This window comes from Xyrauchen texanus, chromosome 34, assembly GCF_025860055.1.
Source record: "Xyrauchen texanus isolate HMW12.3.18 chromosome 34, RBS_HiC_50CHRs, whole genome shotgun sequence".
In the NCBI taxonomy this organism is placed as follows: Eukaryota; Metazoa; Chordata; class Actinopteri; order Cypriniformes; family Catostomidae; genus Xyrauchen; species Xyrauchen texanus.
The window spans coordinates 26,854,785-26,876,138 of NC_068309.1; the positions used below are offsets into that span (position 1 = coordinate 26,854,785).

The 21,354-nt window shown below is 40.2% G+C and overlaps 1 protein-coding gene across 1 annotated transcript in view; it reads right to left on the reverse strand.

The window, feature by feature from the left end:
- LOC127628022 (multidrug and toxin extrusion protein 1-like) overlaps window positions 1-15,703 on the reverse strand; it is a 29,619-nt gene extending 13,916 nt beyond the window's left edge. Inside the window, exons 1-13 of the mRNA XM_052104671.1 lie at window positions 15,545-15,703; window positions 11,451-11,552; window positions 10,782-10,850; window positions 6,593-6,741; window positions 5,507-5,549; window positions 4,231-4,275; window positions 4,019-4,116; window positions 3,690-3,787; window positions 3,315-3,428; window positions 2,990-3,057; window positions 978-1,086; window positions 819-894; window positions 406-475 (exon numbers count right to left, since the gene is read on the reverse strand). Of these exons, the coding sequence (XP_051960631.1) occupies window positions 406-475; window positions 819-894; window positions 978-1,086; window positions 2,990-3,057; window positions 3,315-3,428; window positions 3,690-3,787; window positions 4,019-4,116; window positions 4,231-4,275; window positions 5,507-5,549; window positions 6,593-6,741; window positions 10,782-10,850; window positions 11,451-11,552; window positions 15,545-15,703 (1,200 nt within the window). The remainder of the gene's footprint in view (window positions 1-405; window positions 476-818; window positions 895-977; window positions 1,087-2,989; window positions 3,058-3,314; window positions 3,429-3,689; window positions 3,788-4,018; window positions 4,117-4,230; window positions 4,276-5,506; window positions 5,550-6,592; window positions 6,742-10,781; window positions 10,851-11,450; window positions 11,553-15,544) is intronic.
- Window positions 15,704-21,354: the final 5,651 nt, after the last annotated feature.

A 21,354-nucleotide genomic window follows, 5' to 3' on the forward strand; every position in this document is an offset into this window, starting at 1 on the left:
GTATGTAACCTCTGTTCCCTGATGGAGGGAACGAGACGTTGTGTCCTCCCGGCCACGCCGCTGAGCCGAGCCACTGTTGTGGCCGGACCATTTCCTCAGAAAAATCCTGAATGAACTCGACGTATTTCCCCACTTTTATACCCATATGTCCGGGGGCGGGGTATGCAAATACTGTCTGCCAACTTCTCATTGGCCTTTTTCATAGATCAGAGGTATATTCGGTGCCCAAGAGAGACCCCTAGTGTTGCTTCTTCAACACAACGTCTCATTCCCTCCATCAGTGAATGGAGGTTACATACGATACCTAGACGATTTGTGTTGCCTTCATGTGAGGTAATAAATAGGTAACAACTGAATAATCAACTGTACAGAGGCTATAATGAGGACATAACCTTAAAAACGTACCACAAGAGCATCAAAAAACTGCAGGAAGACGTAGAGGGTGAGAGTTTCAGAGACAATCTCCACTATGCTCCTGTTAGATTAAATGTGAGTTTATTTTAGTGAGAACTGCATAACAACAAAAGAAAAACTTCACTCTCATACCTCTAAACTTACTTTTTCTTGTCTTTTATGGTTATATTTTGTTGCTCTTTTATACATGTTACAACCTTATTTATATTTGCACTTCTACTCTATAGTATGTTTACCACTTTTATATAATTTATTTCAATGGTGAGCTTGTAGAAACCATTTCATTGTCAGCAAGTACTGCTGTTTTACTGTGTTATTGCACTTTGGACAAATAAGACTTTAAATTTGAGTTGCAGTGAGTTCAGTTTTACTGCTATGCTGAATACATGTTGAAGACAACATACTCATCAGAGGTGAAGATGTAGCCCACCACAGACTTAGTGGAAACCAGTACAATTCCCTGTAAAACAGCCAAAACTCCTGCAATGCAGTAAAGGTAAAACTAGTATTTCCTTCTGTATAGCCTTGGAAATAAAATTCTCATAAAGCAATATTTTACATACCTGATATCATAAGAGTCATTTTGCTGGTCATCAAGGCTCTGTTTGTGTCTCCTGCCCCCAGCGCATTGCCCACACGCACACATGCGGCTGCATGCACACCCAACGGAAACTAAATATACAGTATATTAAAAGGAAAACACAAACATTCACTAAATAAAATGAATAAATTCCCTTCCAGATTCCTTCTCATAGTTTATATTCACATACATGCCTTTTAGAGGAAATGACAGACAAAAAAGGGGCCATTCTCAGAAATGAGCGCTATTTGCATTTGACATTTTCAGAAACAGAAATATTTTGAAAAGAGAACAGCCCTGATATCTCGTTTTTTTCTGTTATTTGTCTGATTCAAACACAAATTTAAAAAACTGCTAATATAATATTTCAAGGGTGGCATGGTTTTCAAAATATCTCTTTTTGTTCCACCATTAAAAAAGTAAGTCATGCAGGTTTGGAACAACACTAGTGTTAGTAATGATGACACAATTTTCATGAATTGGAAAACTATGACTTATATAAAGTGCTGTGAAATACCATTGTATGTACAGTACTTTGATATTTTGTAAGAAACGTATAAAGAGTTTATAAAGACGACAAGCATTCATATCGCAGGTGAAGTCTGCACGGTAAACCCTAATAAGTTAGCAGAACTAAAAACATTTGGGGCAATCAGTTACATAATTTTTTCTATTTTTTTATTAAATAAACTCTCAAGTTTAAGTTGATAGTACTTTTCAATTTATATGTTATACTACACATGTATGTTAATTGCTCTTAACTTGAAATACTGAGTAAGCAAACTCATAAATTTTCATGGCACTTAACTTGAAATGTAATTATTTGACTGAACTTAAAATAACAAGCAACCTCAACTTAGATACTTCAAGTTGAGGAAACATAGTTAGTACTAGAATTAGCTAGAACAGTGAATGCTAGAAAGTTAAACACATACTAATTGGTAATGATTTGCTTTGATTAGCTTAGCAATTGAACACAGAGTAAAGCAATATATTATAGAACAATCTTAAATTGTACCTGTCCTCAACGTTAGCTCAAGCTCAACTATTCACCATAATGGTAAACCTCAAAACTGCAACATTACAGAAACTCTTCTAAATAACACAACATTGAAACATAACATGTCTCCCCCTTTAGATTAATCTTGCACAAAGACACATTATATAACACTTAATTTTAACATTTACTCTCCCTGGCTAGGGGCGTGCAAAGCATTCTGGGAAATAGTTATCCCCTGCCCAATTTCAGTTCAGTTTATGTTCCTGTATATTTAAAGGTGCGCTCAGTAATTTTTTCCTCATAAAAAAGTTTAACTCCTAAAGACATGAATTTTGCAATATATGTAGGAAATCATGAGCACTCACATTAAAGTGAAGACTCCAGTCATATCAGTGACCTTATTAAAGCTGTTTTACTCTACATGGAGAGGGTCCACACATGGGGGCTGCCATGTTAGAATCACATGACCAGCCGAATACAACTCGCTTAATCTCAGTAGCCATCCTGTTGTTGGAAACTTTCACTCATGGATTAAAGTAATCATGGCTGACTGTGAATTTTTACAATAGCACCTGAAACTGAAAACTATTGATTTTAAATGATGCTGCATCCAAGCTGCTAGATGTCACTGTAAATCCAAAATGACACAAAGACAAAGTTACTGAGTGCACATTTAAAGACAAAAGTTCCTGAAACTTAAAACAATATCACAATATTCAATTCTGGATACATAAAAAGTGTTCGTTTCATGAACTCGAAAGAAAGAGAAAGTTCTAAATACTCATAAAGGTTCATTTATTTGAACTAATTTGTATGATTTAATTTTGCCCCTCTCAAAACAATATTTTTTTTTTTGAGCATTAGGGTTTACAGTGTGTTCAACTCTTTTAGTAAATGCTGGATTGTAACAATAGTAGCTTATTTCAGCACAGTAAATTAGTCTGTCAATACGTCTCCAAGTAATGCAAGCAAAACGTTACATAACATTGTCCTACCATGTAAGTAATTGTGCCCATCTCCAGCAACACATGTTGGGCAGCAAGGTCCACCTCTCCCAGCATGCCTGCCAATTATCAATTGAAGAGTTCAATGGGGGAGTCAATTAATTGTGTGTAAAATGAGTGTGGCATTGCATAACTAAAACAGGCAATATAAGAAATGTAAACCATAAAACATTAATGTAGTTCCACCTCTGAGATCTTGCAAATAATGATTAACAAAACATTGACTGTCAGGGATTTAAGATGATTGTAGATGCTCTTCAGTTTGATTTATTCAATTATTCATCAAATTTAAACAGAAACACAAATCCATGCACACCTGCAAGGAAACCTCCGATATCATAGATCCACCATTCAAAACACAGCATGAGCGTGCTGGGAATCGCCAGTTTCATGTAGGAGCCCCACTCCTGCAGTGATGCAGTAGACCAGCCTGCAGGGGCGACAGACAAACACAAAGGCATCCAAGTAGGAATCTGCTTAGGGGCCCCATATGCTCAGAAACGGCCCTGATTATAATCATAATTATCATAAGAGCAACAGTGTTGACACTTTTTTGGGAAATCTACAAATGCTCACTTTGAGATGTCTATGCATATTTAGCAAGAGCAAATATTTGTATATGGCAAAAAAATACACCTTAAAGAACAGTCCGCATTACAACATTAAAAACATATGTCTATATATTCCTCACCATCCCATGTCTTCACGTGCAGTTTTTTCCAGCGAATGTAGGCAAACAGCATGAGGCAGATGGTGATTTGTGAGATACTGTTGGCTACAGCAGAGCCCCTGCAGAAACAAGCACACACCTACTTATCATAAGGATCCTTTATTCTTGACCCTTATGGCATCACTGATCTATAGTACATGCAATGTACTTTTTAAGAGAATATTACCGTTTAGTCATGTTAAAATGCACAGAGACATTAGAAAGTGATTGGGATGCCTGTTACATGATATTTGTTTGTTTCTCTATTAGATAAATACATATTGTAATGAAGAACAACCAAGCACACATACATCACTCCCAGCTTCATCCCATGCAGGAGGATGTAGTTTGTGGCTACATTTAAAATGTTGGCAGCAACTGCCGTGTACATCTGAGGCAGGATGATGACCTAAACCACAGAAACGAATATTCAAAGACTTGAATATTGATCTGTTTCTCACCCACAAAATGCTTTGCAGTTCTTTTATAATATCTGTCCAGTGTGATGCTGTAAAGGTTTTACCTGGTTTTGCAGATAAGACACCTGAAGATGGTGCAGAAACATGGCCTACGAATTAGGGCGAGACAGTTAAAAATTAATGTCTGTAGTTACACTCTATAAATCCTACAATAAAAGTATAGTTCACCCAAAAACTAAAAATCTACACTTTCACTCTCACAATGTGAAAGAATGTAAAAGTAAAAGGGGAGATTTAAAGTAAAAAGGAACTTTAATATTGATCTGTTTCTCACCCACACCTAATTTATTGCTTCTGGATTACTTTTATGCTGCATTTATAAGATTTTAGAGCTTGAAAGTTCTGGTCACCATTCACTTGCATTGTACCCACCTACAGAGCTGAAATTATCTTCTAATCTTCTGGGATGGCGATATAATAGGTAAGGGGAGATTAATATTTAAGTTATTTTTAGCTATAAATCTCCACTTTCGCATTCTTCTATTAATTTAAATTTTTTTTTTTTTGGATATTCACATTCTTTGTGCATAGACCTAATAGGCATGGAGGTGAATTTATAGTAAAAAAGGACTTAAATATTTATCTATTTCTCACACACGCCTATCATATATCAATTCTGAAGATGTGGATTTAACCACTGAAGCCTTATTGATTGCTTTTATACTGCCTTTATATGCTTTTTGCAGCTTTAAAGTTCTGGCCACCATTTGCTTTCACTGTATGGACCTACAGAGCTGAGATATTCTTCTAAAAATCTTTGTTTGTGTTCAGCAGAAGAAAGAAAGTCACACATATCTGCAATGGCATGAGGGTGAATAAATGATGAGAGAATTTTCATTTTTGGGTGAACTACCCCTCTTACTACAAAGGCCCCAAAAACAGTTGGATACCTAATACATCTTAAAATTATATGATTTTCATTGCATTAGAGAACAAATAATCAACCCAATTGACCCAACAGATGAACTACTCCAGAGGTTACTCTGCCAAGACACCTGTGTGTAGACTTTAATGGAATCAACTTCATATATCCACTAAAAATACCTTAGTTGGGGTATTAGCAATTGGTTTGATATTTTGATATGCAATTAAATACATTTTTAATTGTTGTTTATGTTACTCCGCCAACCACAGTATGTTGAAAAAAGTAGACAAAATAACATGCCAAAAAATGGACCAAAAAAGGAACTAAAGTATTATCAGTACAATTCACAGAAAGCACCACGAAACATTTGAATTTATACTCTAGAAAACAAGGCCAACACAGAGATCAAAGCACAATCATTACATGTTTTTAATAAAACATTCTGCTACACTTACAGGAACAGCAGGCAGGAAAGCCATAACATACAGATGTGCAATCCTGAAAAAAACAGGAATAATAATAGTAGTGTGATACAGCAAGACTGTTTAATTGTTATTTAATTTTTTATATTGGCTTTCACTACAGTAGTTATCTAATTTCATTAAATAATTTGGATACATTTCTGCTGTTGTCAGCATTTGATAAAAAAATCACGAAAACAAATAAACAACGTGAAAAAAAAAGACTATACTATAATCACTAAGAGAACAAAGATTGTCGTTAAAGAAAAGTTTGCACTGTCTTTTGCCATCTCTGTTCTGTGAGAAATGGTAAATGGTAAATGGTCTGCACTTATATAGGGCTTTTTTTAACCTTAGAGGTTACCAAAGCACTTTACACTGTTTCCCAATCACCCATTCACACACACACTCATTCACCAATGGAGAAACTTTGGACCCACTTTATATTAGTTGCCTTTAACTACTATGTACTTAAAAAATGATACAATGTACTTATTATGTACATCTGCGCTGTTGCATTGTACATTTAAAGTCCTGCATATCATTACATCTGTAGTTACACTAGTAACTTTACCCCTTAACCTAACCTAACCCCAACCCTTATCCTAAACCTAATCTAAACCCTAACTCTACCCCAAAACTATTATCTCAACCTCAGTAGCAACAAATGTAAATCTTGTGAGAACAACATGTAATTAAACATTAAGCACATTTTATTGTATGTATTTTAATGTTAGTACATAGACGTTAAAAACCCCAAATATAAAGTGGGACCAAAATTTTAATTCTCTTAATGTTTAAACTGCAGTTTTTCACCAATGGAAACATGTTGAAACATTGTTGTTCCATGTTATTTTGGCATGAAATAGTGCTTTGACTACAGCAAGTATAGTCTCCCGTGTACAATGATTAGACATTTTACATCGGAAACAATTACTCTACTAATTGTTTTCTAAAAATTATTCAAACTAATCAATTAATCAATCAATCTATGACCACTGAGTAGATTTTGTAACAAAAAAATCACAAAGCCAATGGAATTTTTGACCAAATAATTTTGTGATCTTGGTTCAGTCTGACCTGGCTACCTCGGGTTCCTGCTTCAAAGCGAGGAGTATTGACTCTGCATTGATGAGTATGGCCCAGCATGGCAGGCAAAATAGTAACAAGATCAGTATACTTCTCTGAAGAATCTCCCCCACTCGCTTCAGGTTCTTACTGCCAAATGTCTGGATATGGAGAATAGATCATTAGTAGGGTTGATTAAGGCAGGTCAAACATATTTTTGCGATGTTTAAAAAAAAAAAAAACTTTGCACATTCATTAAATATTCTTCTTCTTTATTAATACCATTTGATGCTCCATTTAATGTTAACGAATTTGTTTCCTCATTACTATCCTTACTCTCTGTATTCTGTGCCAGAAATACCACGTTTTAAGACATATATTGTGTCAAAGTAATACCGTTGTGTTCTTTGACCTTGGAGTCATGATGTATATACATGGTTTATAAATATGGTAATCATTCAGTACTATGGTATAGGGTGACAACAAAAAAGTGTAATTAATAGGTCAAAATATTTTTTTGGGCCACTGTATACCTGAAATTCAGCACTCAATGAGCACTTATTTAGGTACACCTGCACTCTTACATATTCATGAGATTATCTTATCAGTCAATCGTACAGCAGAAATGCAATAGATAAAATCATGTAGACATGGGTCTGGAGCTTCAGTTTATGTTCACATTGACTATCAGAAGAGTGAAAAATTGTGATCTCAGTGATTTCAACCGTGCCATGATTGTTGGTGTCAGACGGGCTAGTCTGAGTATTTCTGTCACTTTGATTCCCTGAGATTTTCAATAACAACAGTCTCTAGAATTTACTCAGAATGGTGCCAAAAACAAAAAACATCCAGTGAGCAGCAGTTCTGCAGATGTAAAATGCATAGTTGATGAGAGAGGTTAACGAAGAATGGCCAGACTGGTTTGAGCTGACAGAAAGTCTACGGTAACTCAGATAACCGCTCTGTACAATTGTAGTGAGCAGAATAGCATCTCAGAATGCACAACTTGTTGAACCTCGAGGCAGATTGGCTACAGCGTTCGACGGCCAGGCGTATCAGTACAAGGTCCTCCCCTTCAGCCTGTCCCTGTCCCCTTTCGCATCTTCACGAAGATCGCAGAGGCAACTCTTCTCGATGACTGGCTCATCCTAGCTCACTTTCGAGAGATACTGTGCACTCACAGGGACCAGGTGCTCAGGAACCTCAGCCGTCTAGGGCTTCAGGTCAACTGGGAAAAGAGCAAGCTCGTCCCGGTTCAGAGCATCTCTTTTCTCGGCATGGAGTTAGACTCAGTCTCAATGACAGCGCGTCTCACCAACGAGCGCGCTCAGTCAGTGCTCAGGTGCCTCACTCTCTTCGAGCCTGGCACTGCGGTTCCTCTAAAACAGTTGCAGAGGCTCCTGGGGCATATGGTTTCCTCAGCCACGGCCACGCCTCTCGGGTTGATGCATATGAGACCGCTTCGGCACTGGCTACAGACTCGAGTCCCAGATGGACATGGCGCCATGGCACATACCGTGTGACAATCACCCCTTCTTGCCATCAATCTTTCAACCCTTGGACGGACCTCTGCTTTTAGCGGACCAGAGTCCCCTTGCAGCAGGTGTCCAGACGTGTCGTGGTGACCACAGACGCCTATCGACAGGGTTAGGGTGCCGTCTGCAATGGGCAAACTGCAGCTGGCCTCTGGACAGCATCCTGGCAGCGTTGGCACATCAACTGCCTAGAGTTGTTGGCAGTATCTCTTGCCCTACGGAGGTTTCTCCCACTAATCCGGGGCAAGCTCGTCTTGATCCATTCAGACAGCACCGCGATGGTAGCGTACATAAATCACCAAGGTGGCGTGCGCTCTTGTCATATGTCACAACTCGCCCGCCATCTCCTCCTTTGGAGTTAGCCGCATCCCTGGCAACAGCAACACGATAGCGGACGCGCTGTCACAGCAGGTTTTGCCCAGTGGAGATTGGAGGCTCCAGCCCTAGGTGGTCCAGCTGATTTGGGACCAATTCGACAAGGCACAGATAGATCTCTTTGCCTCCCCAGACAACTCCCAATGCCCGCTCTGGTACTCCCTGACAGGAGCTCCTCTCAGGACAGACGCGCTGGCACACAGCTGGCCTTGGGGGCTGCACAAGTACGCATTTCCCCCATTGAGCCTTCTTGCTGTGCAAGATCAGGGAGGACAAGGAACAGGTCATCCTGGTGGCCCCTTACTGGTCTACCCAGTCCTGGTACTCAGATCTTACGCTCCTCGCAACAGCACCTCCCTGGATAATTCTCATGAGGAAGGACCTTTTTCTCATGGATGGGGCACCCTCTGGCACCCGCACCCAGACCTCTGGAACCTCCACGTCTGGCCCCTGGACGGATGCAGAAGATCTAGTGGATCTAACACCTGCATTCGTATACACGATCAACCAAGCCAGAGCTCCCTCCACCAGGCAACTTTACGCCCCAAAGTGGCACTTGTTCGCAAATTGGTGTTCTTCTCGAGCAGAAGACCCGCAGAGGTGCGCAGTTCGGTCAGTGCTTTCATTCCGGCAGGAGAGGCTGGAGGGGAGGCTGTCCCCCTCTACCTTGAAGGTGTATGTAGCTGCTATCCCAGCCCACCACGACACAGTAGATGGCAAGTCCCTAGGTAAGCACGACTTGATTATCAGGTTCCTGAAAGGTGCCCGGAGACTGAACCCTCCCTGTACCTAGCCTGTTCCCCTCCTGAGATCTCTCTGTGGTCCTCTCAGGCCTTCAGAGACCCCCCTTCGAGCCGCTTGATTCAGTTGAGCTCAAGGCCGTCTCCCTGAAGACAGCCCTCCTGATCAAGTTAACCTCCATCAAGAGGGTTGGTGACCTGCATGCGTTCTCTGTCAGCAACACCTGCCTGGAGTTCGGTCCAGCACATTCTCATGTTATTCTGAGGCCGTGACTGGGCTACGTGCCCAAGGTTCCTACAACCCTCTTCAGGGACCAGGTTGTTAGCCTGCAAGCAAGCTGCCCCGGGAGGAGGCAGACCCAGCCTTCTCATTGCTGTGTCTGGTACATGCATTGGGTATCTATTATGACCGCACGCAGAGCTCTAGATGTTCTGAGCAGCTCTTTTTCTGCTTCGGCGGATGGCGGAAAGGGAACGCCGTCTCCAAACAGAGGTTAGCTCACTGGGTCGTTGATGTTATTTCCTTAGCTTATCACACATAGGCCGTGCCCGCCCCCTTGCGGGTTCGAACACACTCTACGAGAAGTGTGGCATCCTCATGGGCACTGGCCCATGGCACCTCCTTAGCAGACATCTGCAGAGCAGCGGGCTGGGCAACACCCAATACCTTTGCCAGATTTTACAATCTCAGGGTTGAGTCGGTCTCGTCCCGTGTTTTGTCAGGTCCGAGTCAGTAGAACTAGGTAACGTGGAACAACTGACTGGGTGTTCTGCTTGCACACAGCGCCCTTCACAAAGTAGATCCAGTGCGCCTTCTATCCCAGGGTGGCCACTAAGCATTGCTCCCTGGATGTTCTCCTCCCTAGCCTTCTGGCCAGCGAATTCAGTGGAGTAATTCGCGGCCAGACCCACTTCGAGTCACAGGTGCTTTGTACTGGGGTCGGGCTCCACGGGCTTAGTTCCCCGTGATGTATTTCCCACAGTACGGTCCCCCTGTCGGCGGAACCACGTTTCCCTTGGGCAGCCCCGGTCACCTTGCTTGTAGAGTCCCCACTCATTAGGCTGGACTTTGATGCAATCATGTCAACATGGATCAGAATCTCAAAGGATTGTATAGAACATCTTGTAGAATCTATGCTCTGAGGAATTGAGGATTTTTTGAGAGCAAAGGGAGGTCCTACCCGGTATTAGTAGTGTTCCTAATAAAGCTCTCAGTGAGTGTATGTACATAAAATGGTGCGGTATCATCTGATGCAAACACTGTTTCCTGATAAAGCAGTAGCTTACAGTATTGAAAGGATTGTTCTGTTAATTGCATGTTGTTTGATATTTGTTTCATGGTATTTTCATTATATTTTCCAGTTTGAAATATTGATAAACACAAGAAAATTGTTAATTCTGTTCAGTTCTGCACATTACAGAAATACCACCACTAAATTGTTGGATTACATCTAGCTAAAATCTGCTTTGGGGATATTATACAAAATTAGATAACAACAATGGCTTATTTTGCTAGAATGTTGGAAATTAAGAATGTCAGTTCAAGAATACCTGAGAGACAAGTGTGTCACAGGCAAGAGCCAGGCCGCATCCTGTGGCTGTTGTAGTCACATTAATAGTCTGAGGGAGAGAAATATGCTTTAGCAGTACAGAATGCAGCTTCTGCAACCATTGCACTTTGTGTTGCTATCTCTCACAGCTTCCTTCTTTCAGATAATAGCATTGGATTTTCATCAACTTCTAAAGCAACTCTTAAAATAGGAGACAGACAAAGAAAGAAAAGAAGATATGATAAGATATCATGTTTAACAACTGGATGTTAAAGGAATGGTTCACTCAAATATCAAAATGTTATGCAACATCTCACAAAAGGAGATGTTAGTCAGAATATTAGCCACAGTCACAATATACTTTCATTGAATGGAAAAAAGATGCAATGAAATGTAATGGTGAATGAGGCTTACATTCTGCCTAACATCTCCTTTTGCACTGAAGAGAGAAAATCATACAGGTTTCGAACAACATGAAAGTGAGTAAATGAGGAAAGAATTTTTGGGTGAACTATAACTTTAATTTTCTATACATACAGTTCAGCATATATTAAGCTGTGATAGGAGAATATACTTTAACAGCAAACAAGACACACATTTCACCTTTAAATCATGAAGTACATTAGTTGAAAGCAGCTGGAAATATAATATGAATCAGTGTATACATTACCGCAGAGGCCAGGGCGTATCCAGCCAATTCAGCATTTCCCAGGTGACCACAGAATATTGTGATGACAAAAGGCAGAAGGAAGTAAAGGATCCTGGAGATGAGCTGAGAAACATGAAAACTCACACATCAACATGGAATGTATGTACTGTCTAAATAAACAGCACAGAAAGCACATTGAAGCAATTCAAATAAAAAAATATGTTTTCCCCCAATATTTGTTTTTCAAGGCCAGAGGGCTAGGGAGGAAGGACACCCACGGTCTGTGACTTGTGGACTCTACTGAGGGAGTAGAGCACACGTCTACACCTCAGGGGAGGGAAAAGGCGATATGCGCAAGCGATACACCCAGCCAGCAGTTGTCACCACATTGCCGAATTCTACGTGTTCTCCAGTTGAGAGTGGAGCCTTCACCCCCAGTTGGTCCAGCTGATTTGGGAATGGTTTGGCAAGGCTCAGGTAGACATGTTTGCCTCCAGAGAAACCACCCACTGGCATGCCCAAAAAGAGGCTCCCCTTGGGACAGATGCACTAGGACACAGCTGGCCCGCAGGGCTGCCCAAGTACGCATTTCCCCCAGTGAGACTTCTTGCACAGGTGCTATGCAAGGTCTGGGAGGACGAGGAACAAGTCACTCTAGTGGCTCCCTACTGGCACACTTGGGCTTGGTTCTCGGACCTCGTACTCCTCGCGACAGCCCCTCCCTGGCAAATTCCCCTGAGGAAAGACCTTCTTTCTCAGGGACGGGTCATGCTCTGGCATCCGCATCCAGACCTCTGGAACCTCCACAACTGGTCCCTGGACGGGACGTTGAAGATCTAGCTGATCTACCACCTGCTGTCGTAAACACGATCAACCAAGCCAGAGCCCCTTCTACCAGGCAACTTTACGCCCTGAAGTGGCGTTTGTTCGCGAATTGGTGTTCTTCCCGGGCTGAAGACCCACAGAGGTGCGCAGTCAGGTCAGTGCTCTCAGTGCTCTGCAGGAGAGGTTGGAGGGGAGGCTGTCCCTGTCCACCTTGAAGGTGTATGTAGCTGCTATCGCAGCCCACCATGACGCAATAGACGGAAAGTCTTTGGGTAAGCACGACTTGATTATCAGGTTCCTAAGAGGCGACCAGCACTGGCCAGAGGCATCTCCCTGGCAGACATATGCAGAGCAGCGGGTTGGGCAACACCTAATACCTTTGCAAGATTCTACAATCTCAGAGTAGAGTCAGTCTCGTTCCGTGTTTTCTCAGGTCTGAGTCGGTAGAACTCGGTAACACGCTGATGGATTGACCGGGTGAATCGCTTGCACCTAGCGCCCTTTCCCTCGGCTGAGGTAATACCATGCGCTTTTTCTCCCAGGAGAGCCCAATCACTCGGTTCCCTGGATTACTCCTCTTTAGCCCTGTGGGTCCGCAATTCGGCGGAGGAATTCGCCGACCCAATCCACTGTGGGTACTCAAATCTACCCTGTACTGGAATAGGTGCTCTGCAGGTTAGGGCTCCTATGTGGACTTTCCTCCTGTGTGTATTTTCCGCGGTACGGTCTCCTTACGAGTGGACCCGCGTCTCCCTTGGGCAGTTCCCGCTGCCCCGCGGTCGCCGTGTCTGTAGCAACTCCTCCCTCCGAAGAAGCGGGATCTTCCACCGTGCCACTTCCCACATGTGACCTAAAAGCCCATGTGGTGTATTTCGCCACTTTTACCTCCCCCTCTCTGGGCGGGTGTGGTCTCCGCAGAGTCTTTTCCCTCTGAAAGAATAGGAAACTGGGTAAGACCCCCTTCCCACAATGCGTGTAAGGGCCCCAGCCGTTTTGCTCTATGCGAGAAACATAGAGAGTAAAGAGGCCCGGCTAGGCTCGGCCCATTCCCAGGTTGGCACGTCAAGTACCTGCCCGCTCCTGTGTCAGCAGTACATGTAAACGGCTCAGCGCATGGTGTGATTTAAATTGGACCCCTAGTGTCACTTCTTCGACACAACGTCGAAGTGAGCGACAGACGGGGAACGTCTAGGTTACGTATGTAACCTCCGTTCCCTGATGGAGGGAATGAGACGTTGTGTTCTCCCGGTCACGTTGCTGAGCCGAGCCACTGTTGTGGCCGGACCATTTCCGGCTCCTCAGAAAAATCCTGAATGAAACAGACGCATTTCCCCGCCTTTATACCCGTATGTCCGGGGGCGGACATGCAAATTCTGTCCGCCAACTTCTCATTGGCCATTTTCATAGATCAGAGGTATATTCGGTGCTCAAGAGAGACCCCTAGTGTCGCTTCTTCGACACAACATCTCGTTCCCTCCATCAGGGAACAGAGGTTACATACATAACCTAGACGTTACTGAATGTTGAGATTTTCAGAGAGTTTCTGTAATGTTGGAGTTATGAGAGTTACCACTGTAGTGAGTTGAGCTTAAAATTATAGTGTTCATTTTAAAATACATATTTGAGTTAACCTTCTAGAGCTCTTAGAGCACTAATTTTGTGAGGTGTGCAAAGCACTACGACCATGCACAATGTCTTGTCAAATTTTCGTGAGACCACTAATTCTAAGTGCAATTTTCGAGCCAGTGCAAATGAGTGTGGGTGGGTGTGTTTACTGTGGGAGTAGACGTGCAAACTGTGGGTGTATTGTATGCAATTGAAGTGGTGCAAAGTGCAATTTGCTCTTTTCCTAAGAATTTGCTCATTTCGCTAAGAGGTTTCAATACCACCACTTAACTCAGCACAAAGTCCAAATTCAGTTTGTGGATTTGCAGTGTAAAGATTTTACCAGCAGGTGGTAATACAATTCATGTCTAAATTCATGAAGTGAAGTACGTGCTGATACAATCACTGTTAATACCAGCCATGATTTGTGTGTCAGTAGATGAAAATGATTAATTACATTCTCTGTAATTTATCAGAGCCTACATCCATATCCTGAATGGGAAAATGCCTGGTATGCCAGATAACCAGCCCTGCATGCAAACTAATTAAAAATGCAAATACAACAATGACTAAATGTATACTCTCTCTCCAAAGCATGCAGGCATGAGTAACAAGATCTCCTTCAGTTCCATTCTGTGTCATTTGAGCCATCATTGAATCTGTGTCATGTACTTGGTGCCATCTCTTTGTGACCATATGTAATTAGCGCAAACAATCTTCTCAGCCCATATTTGGATGACTTCCACCTCTGGTTGCAGCAGTCTGAATACAATTGGTTTAGCGTTCCATGACAATGTTTTAAGCCAGATAGCACATTAAATAATGTGTGCACACTGTGCTTCCTTAATTATCAAATGATCTATGCATGCTTATATGTTGGGTGTGGGCTTGTTATAATGAGAATCCCCTCCTTTAAGTAATGGTTTGTTATATTTTATGTTCTGTTTATTTTTTGTGAAGTTAAATGTGAAAGCACAACTTATAAGCAACACCTGTGTACATGTAACATGTATGTCAAAGACATATACTTATCTATTACTCTCTATATTTTTGTCTTTGATTACAACAAATGAGTTGGTTGTATTCTACTCTTTGAGAGCTTTCCAACAATGTATGACACATGGTTTGATGTTTTTACCAATTACAATAATATGTGTAGTGCAAAATTATGAATAAATGATCAAAAGAGAACACTTCTGATTTTTCTGCAAATTTCAAAGTACTTATTCAGTTTTGGCCATAATGCCTACATGCATTGTAAAGTAGAGCTTCTAAGCTTTAAAACAATAGCTATTTTTATGTAGGTCAAGAATGTTGTCATTAAAATTGGTATAATAATTTTTATCTCATCGGGCATGCCCAAGCTTATATGGTTAAAAATATGGGAGTGACATGTCACAGGAATTACATGTGACAGTCAGATAAGCACTGTGCATGATAAGCTGATAAAACACACTATCATGTCCATTACATCAATAAAAAGATTATTACTAACTCTAACACTTTATCAAACCCAAGAGAATTACTTACATACTGTAAGTTACAGACATGGTTCAAAACTAAACATTCAGTTTCTGTTGGACTGGACTGCAAAACATCCAGCTTTTTCTTTAAAGTTTAAAATTGCAGCTTTAAGTATGTAGTTGGTGTACATGAGAGAATATTACATTAACGAGACAACTCACCAGAGGCCCAGTCAGGCGCAGGACGTAGTAGAGCTCCTCTCTGTAGGCCAAAGGAACCCAGCTGCAGTGGAACAGTTTAGAACTAGGCACTGTTGCCTCGGTGATCTGCTCATTGCTTGCCAGGGGCCTGGAAGCCTCGGGCATCCCAGATTTTTCCATTCAAGCGTTGAATGAAAGAAAATAAGAGAAACGGATGAGGAGAAATAAATTTACAAGTATGAGAAAGGTTTTCTCCAAGCAGTGATTTCCAAAATGTTGATATCAGTCCATGGAGGCTGAGATAATGAAATTAAATTGTACTGGGACACTGATCAAGTAACCTACTGCCTTCAGTCACCGAGTGAGCCACAAGCAAGCTCTTTATAATTCCCTGTATGGAGCACGGCAGCACTGAGGGGGGAGATTGGGGGTGGAAGGGGCAGGTTAGCCTTTCGTACTTCTTAGACGCAGCGGTAATCTTATCAGGAATGTCTATGTAAATAACAGATTGTTGCTCCTTTGAGGGGCTATTGAGTGTTTGCTTTCTAAGTCACAAACTTTATTAATGAAGCATAATGAACAGCAAAATGTGAATCAGCTTTTGCGCCACATGATCCCTATGGTGGCCGTCAACTTGTAAACTCAGAGAGTCATGATGAATTATACTTCTTGAACCAGCTCTAGACTGTTAAATTGGGATTATGTTTTAATCCCACACATAATATCATTTGAATCCATAATTTAGCCACTTAAGAAATTTCTATGAAAAACAGCCTAACTTTTGTAGCCTCTATTTGCAAAGACAACGAAAAGATTTCATTGTTTCAGCACTGTTAAACATATCAACCTGCAATTGTTACCTTAAGGAACCATTTTCTTAAATTAGTTTTGTTGTTGTAACCTAATATAACTTAATATATAATATTTTGGCTCGAATAAAGCCAATTAATTTAGATGTTAACAAATTAAGCACATTTAAGTTCAGCATTTGTTTCAGTGAGGTTTTGATGTCAAGTAATTGTCTTTTGGTATTGTTTCTGTAGCTCACCTTTAAGTGCATGGCACCATCAATGCCAAAGTCATGGGTTTGATTCCCAGAGAACCATGAATGTAAATCACTTTGGATGAAAGCATCTGCCAAATGCATAAATATAAATTTGTGAAGCTGACCAACCTATATCATTCAAATAACCTAAGCATTACTAGCTAAGTGTTAGTATCTCCAACGCCAGCAGTTATAGTTGGCATTTCACACACAACCTTTGTCATTAAAATGCCCATGGGGTTAAACAATAATGCTTAACCTTGGTCAACTCCACGGGTCTTGCACAATGAACACTGATTATTCAATAAACTAACTTAACAAAATCAATCAAGGCATTGTATATCCACTTGACAAATAAGCACGCGTAATGTGTCCCAATATTATTGGAACTGCATTTGAGGTCTAGCATGTTAATATTGTCCTTATTAGTGAGTTGTAAGTATGTATGAGCCATGTCAAGTAAGTTACTGTATGTGTGCACAGTGCATTTTATGTGTAGTAAACTGGAGCAACCTTTAGTCTCCATGAACACACTTGGGTCTTATCAGATATGCAATAAGAAATGCTAAAGACTGACATGAGGAATATGAGGGGCTGGGAATGACACTTAAGCCCTAAGATGCAATAAACTGACTCTTTCACACATGTGCATTCACACACCAAAACTCGCTGCATAAACATAGACATGAATAAACCCTGCTTTAAAAAGCACAACCATACAGCACTTTCAGTCATGTGTAATCATGTCTTTTCACACAAGCACTCACATTCTTGTCTCTGTACATTCATTTATTGACTTTAATCTTGGCAGTCCTTTCGCTAATTGTCTCTCTATTAATTGAAACAATTGTTGATCTCTATTCAGACAGAAGTACTGTACAAGAACTATTTGTATGCATTATGTTAGAGACAAATGTTAAGACTCAAGAAGAATGATTGTTATAAAGTTTAGTTTTTTTAAGTCACCTACAAACAACAAAGAATTTAAAAACAAAAAAATCAACAAACTATTTAATGGGATAAATGTGAATATGGGTAAACTTGGACAAAGGGTAAAGTGGGACAGCTAAGCTTGTATTTCCTTAAATGGTTAAAAACAGTTACTAAACTATAATCTTTTGTGAAGTAAACAATTAACTTTTTAAGTTTTTAAGTTGATAATGTTACATCAGGATGTGTGGCAGAGCTCATTTAAAGACCATCAGTGGGGAAAGCAACGTTAAAATATTTTTTTAAATAAAATTAAGATATCTTTCGTTAAGGTTTTAAAAGAGTAAAAGTTTACTTAATATTTGTAAGTGTTACATATAATGGTTTATGATGTGAAAGTGTATCAGAAAATGTAAAAAGTAATTCCAAATATTTTGTAAATATTTTCTATAGAATATTTGACAAATTGTCAAAATGGGAGATCATATCAAGACATTTAAAGATGAGTTATGAGTTTATTATTAACATACATAGCAATAATAATTATTATATGGAAGTTTAGTGCAGTTCAGTGCACAATTACATATAGTGCAGTGCACAAAGCAGTTTATTTGCATACAATGACAGGAAAAGAAATTATTTAAAAAACATTCTCTTGATTATATAATTAAGGTAGCATGAATATGAACAAATTATTTAAATTTTTTTGTTTTATATTATTTGTTTTAGTTGAGCACCAGCATTTTTGTGTTGTGAATGTACACACTTTCTGATGATTTATATTAATATTTGAGCCTATACACAGTTGTTAGGGGAACAAAATATAATTTTAGAAGGAAAGTTTTCCTATGTTTACAAAACGTTAATACAAATTTTATAAAAATTCCAAATTGTTCATTTTAATAGATATTTTAAGGAGACTTAACAACTTGTTTATTCAAGTTGATTCAACAAGTGGATATTTCAGCCATTATTTAAGCCAATGTTGCAAGCAAAATAAATAATTATAATAAACTATTGTATATTCAAGGACAAGCCCCTGTCTAACTTGTTTAAGTCCTTTTCCCTCCCTATCCAGTAGGTGGCAGAAGTCACAAAGAATGTGAATTACTAAAAACAAAAGAAGAAAAATTTGAAAAATAAAGTGGACATTTATTGTAAACGAGGATTTAAATATTGATCTGTTTCTCAACCACACCTATCATATCACTTCTGAAGATATGGATTTAAATCCTGGAGTCTAATGGATTACTTTTAACCTGGCTTTACACTGGTGGCCAAAAGTTTGGAATAATGTACAGATTTTGCTCTTATGGAAAGAAATTTGTACTTTTATTCACCAAATTGGCATGCAATTGATCACAATGTATCATTAATAACATTAATAATGTGACATTTTCTTTTCAGAACTTCTTAAAATACTTCAAAGAGTTCTCTTCAAAAAAATCCTTGCAGATGCAGCAATGACAGCTTTGCAGGTACTTGGCATTCTAGCGGTCAGTTGTCCAGATACTCAGGTGACATTTCACCCCACACTTCCTGTAACACTTGCCATAGTTGTAGCTGTTTTGTCGGGCAATTTCAAGCATCGTATAGCCTTAAGCTTCATTTAACAAACCAAATAGCTTTCAACTATGATTGAAATAATGGCAAGTGATTTTCTAGTACCAAATTAACAATTTAGCATGATTACTCAAGGATAAGGAGTTGGTGGCTGCTGGAAATGGGGCCTGTCTAGATTTGATCAAAAATGACTTTTTTCAAAAAGGGATGGTGTTGTTTTATTTTTACATCAGTAATATCCTGACAATAGGTTGTGATCAGTTAAATGCCACTTTGGTGAATTAAAGTACCAATTTCCTTCCGAAACAGCAAAATCTGTACGTTATTCCAAACTTTTGGCCACCAGAGTAGATACATGTCACACTCACATGTAATCCCAAGAATCTTCAGTTTCCTCTCTTATCTGCTGCACATGCACATACTGTACTGTCATTAACCTGTGATTGCCAGGACCTCACCGCACACAAGAGACAGATATGTAAACACCAAAGGAATGTATGAATCATTTTGGGTTATGCATTTAAAAAAGTAAAGCTTGTGGCCTTGACATTTTTATAGAACATTACATTTCTCTTATCGCAAATGTTTTTATGACTGTGAGAGTGTATCTTTATGAGATTTATCTTTCTTTCATCCTTCCCATTCCACCTTAACAATTTGAGAAGACACTAAAAAGCCATCTTTTTTTTTTTTTTTGCATAACACTAAAAGGTCTGTGACCGTGAGGGGAAGTTTTTTCAATTCCTGTTAAGTGCTGTAAAATGTCTATCGTGTAGAATATAAACCACTGATGTGAAGACCTAGACCTCTCCAGACTTCACTCTTTGCACCTTTGGATTTCTTGCTGGAATTACTAGAGAATCATCACGCAAGGCTTGGGTGAGTATAAGCCGTTTTGAACACAATTATGATTACACACATTCAGGCAGTGATGGTAAAATTATGCGATTCAATTAAATGCCACTTTGCAACAATGCCACTGCTAGAAAATGTGAAGGTTTATTAAATCAAGTTAAATGTCACTTTCTTTCATTTCCAAGGCTATTCTGTTTTCTCATGAAAGAAGATAAAATCAATTGAAGGGACTTAAGATGTATTTAACAGAAAATGTCCAGATATTCTGAATATACTGTATAATATACACTCACCTAAAGGATTATTAGGAACACCTGTTCAATTTCTCATTAATGCAATTATCTAATCAACCAATCACATGGCAGTTGCTTCAATGCATTTAGGGGTGTGGTCCTGGTCAAGACAATCTCCTGAACTCCAAACTGAATGTCAGAATGGGAAAGAAAGGTGATTTAAGCAATTTTGAGCGTGGCATGGTTGTTGGTGCCAGACGGGCCGGTCTGAGTATTTCACAATCTGCTCAGTTACTGGGATTTTCACGCACAACCATTTCTAGGGTTTACAAAGAATGGTGTGAAAAGGGAAAAACATCCAGTATGCGGCAGTCCTGTGGGCGAAAATGCCTTGTTGATGCTAGAGGTCAGAGGAGAATGGGCCGACTGATTCAAGCTGATAGAAGAGCAGCTTTGCCTGAAATAACCACTCGTTACAACCGAGGTATGCAGCAAAGCATTTGTGAAGCCACAACACGCACAACCTTGAGGCGGATGGGCTACAACAGCAGAAGACCCCACCGGGTACCACCCATCTCCACTACAAATAGGAAAAAGAGGCTACAATTTGCAAGAGCTCACCAAAATTGGACAGTTGAAGACTGGAAAAATGTTGCCTGGTCTGATGAGTCTCGATTTCTGTTGAGATATTCAGATGGTAGAGTCAGAATTTGGCGTAAACAGAATGAGAACATGGATCCATCATGCCTTGTTACCACTGTGCAGGCTGGTGGTGGTGGTGTAATGGTGTGGGGGATGTTTTCTTGGCACACTTTAGGCCCCTTAGTGCCAATTGGGCATCGTTTAAATGCCACGGCCTACCTAAGCATTGTTTCTGACCATGTCCATCCCTTTATGGCCACCATGTACCCATCCTCTGATGGCTACTTCCAGCAGGATAATGCACCATGTCACAAAGCTCGAATCATTTCAAATTGGTTTCTTGAACATGACAATGAGTACACTGTACTAAAATAGCCCCCACAGTCACCAGATCTCAACCCAATAGAGCATCTTTGGGATGTGGTGGAACGGGAGCTTCATGCCCTGGATGTGCATCCCACAAATCTCCATCAACTGCAAGATGCTATCCTATCAATATGGGCCAACATTTCTAAAGAATGCTTTCAGCACCTTGTTGAATCAATGCCACGTAGAATTAAGGC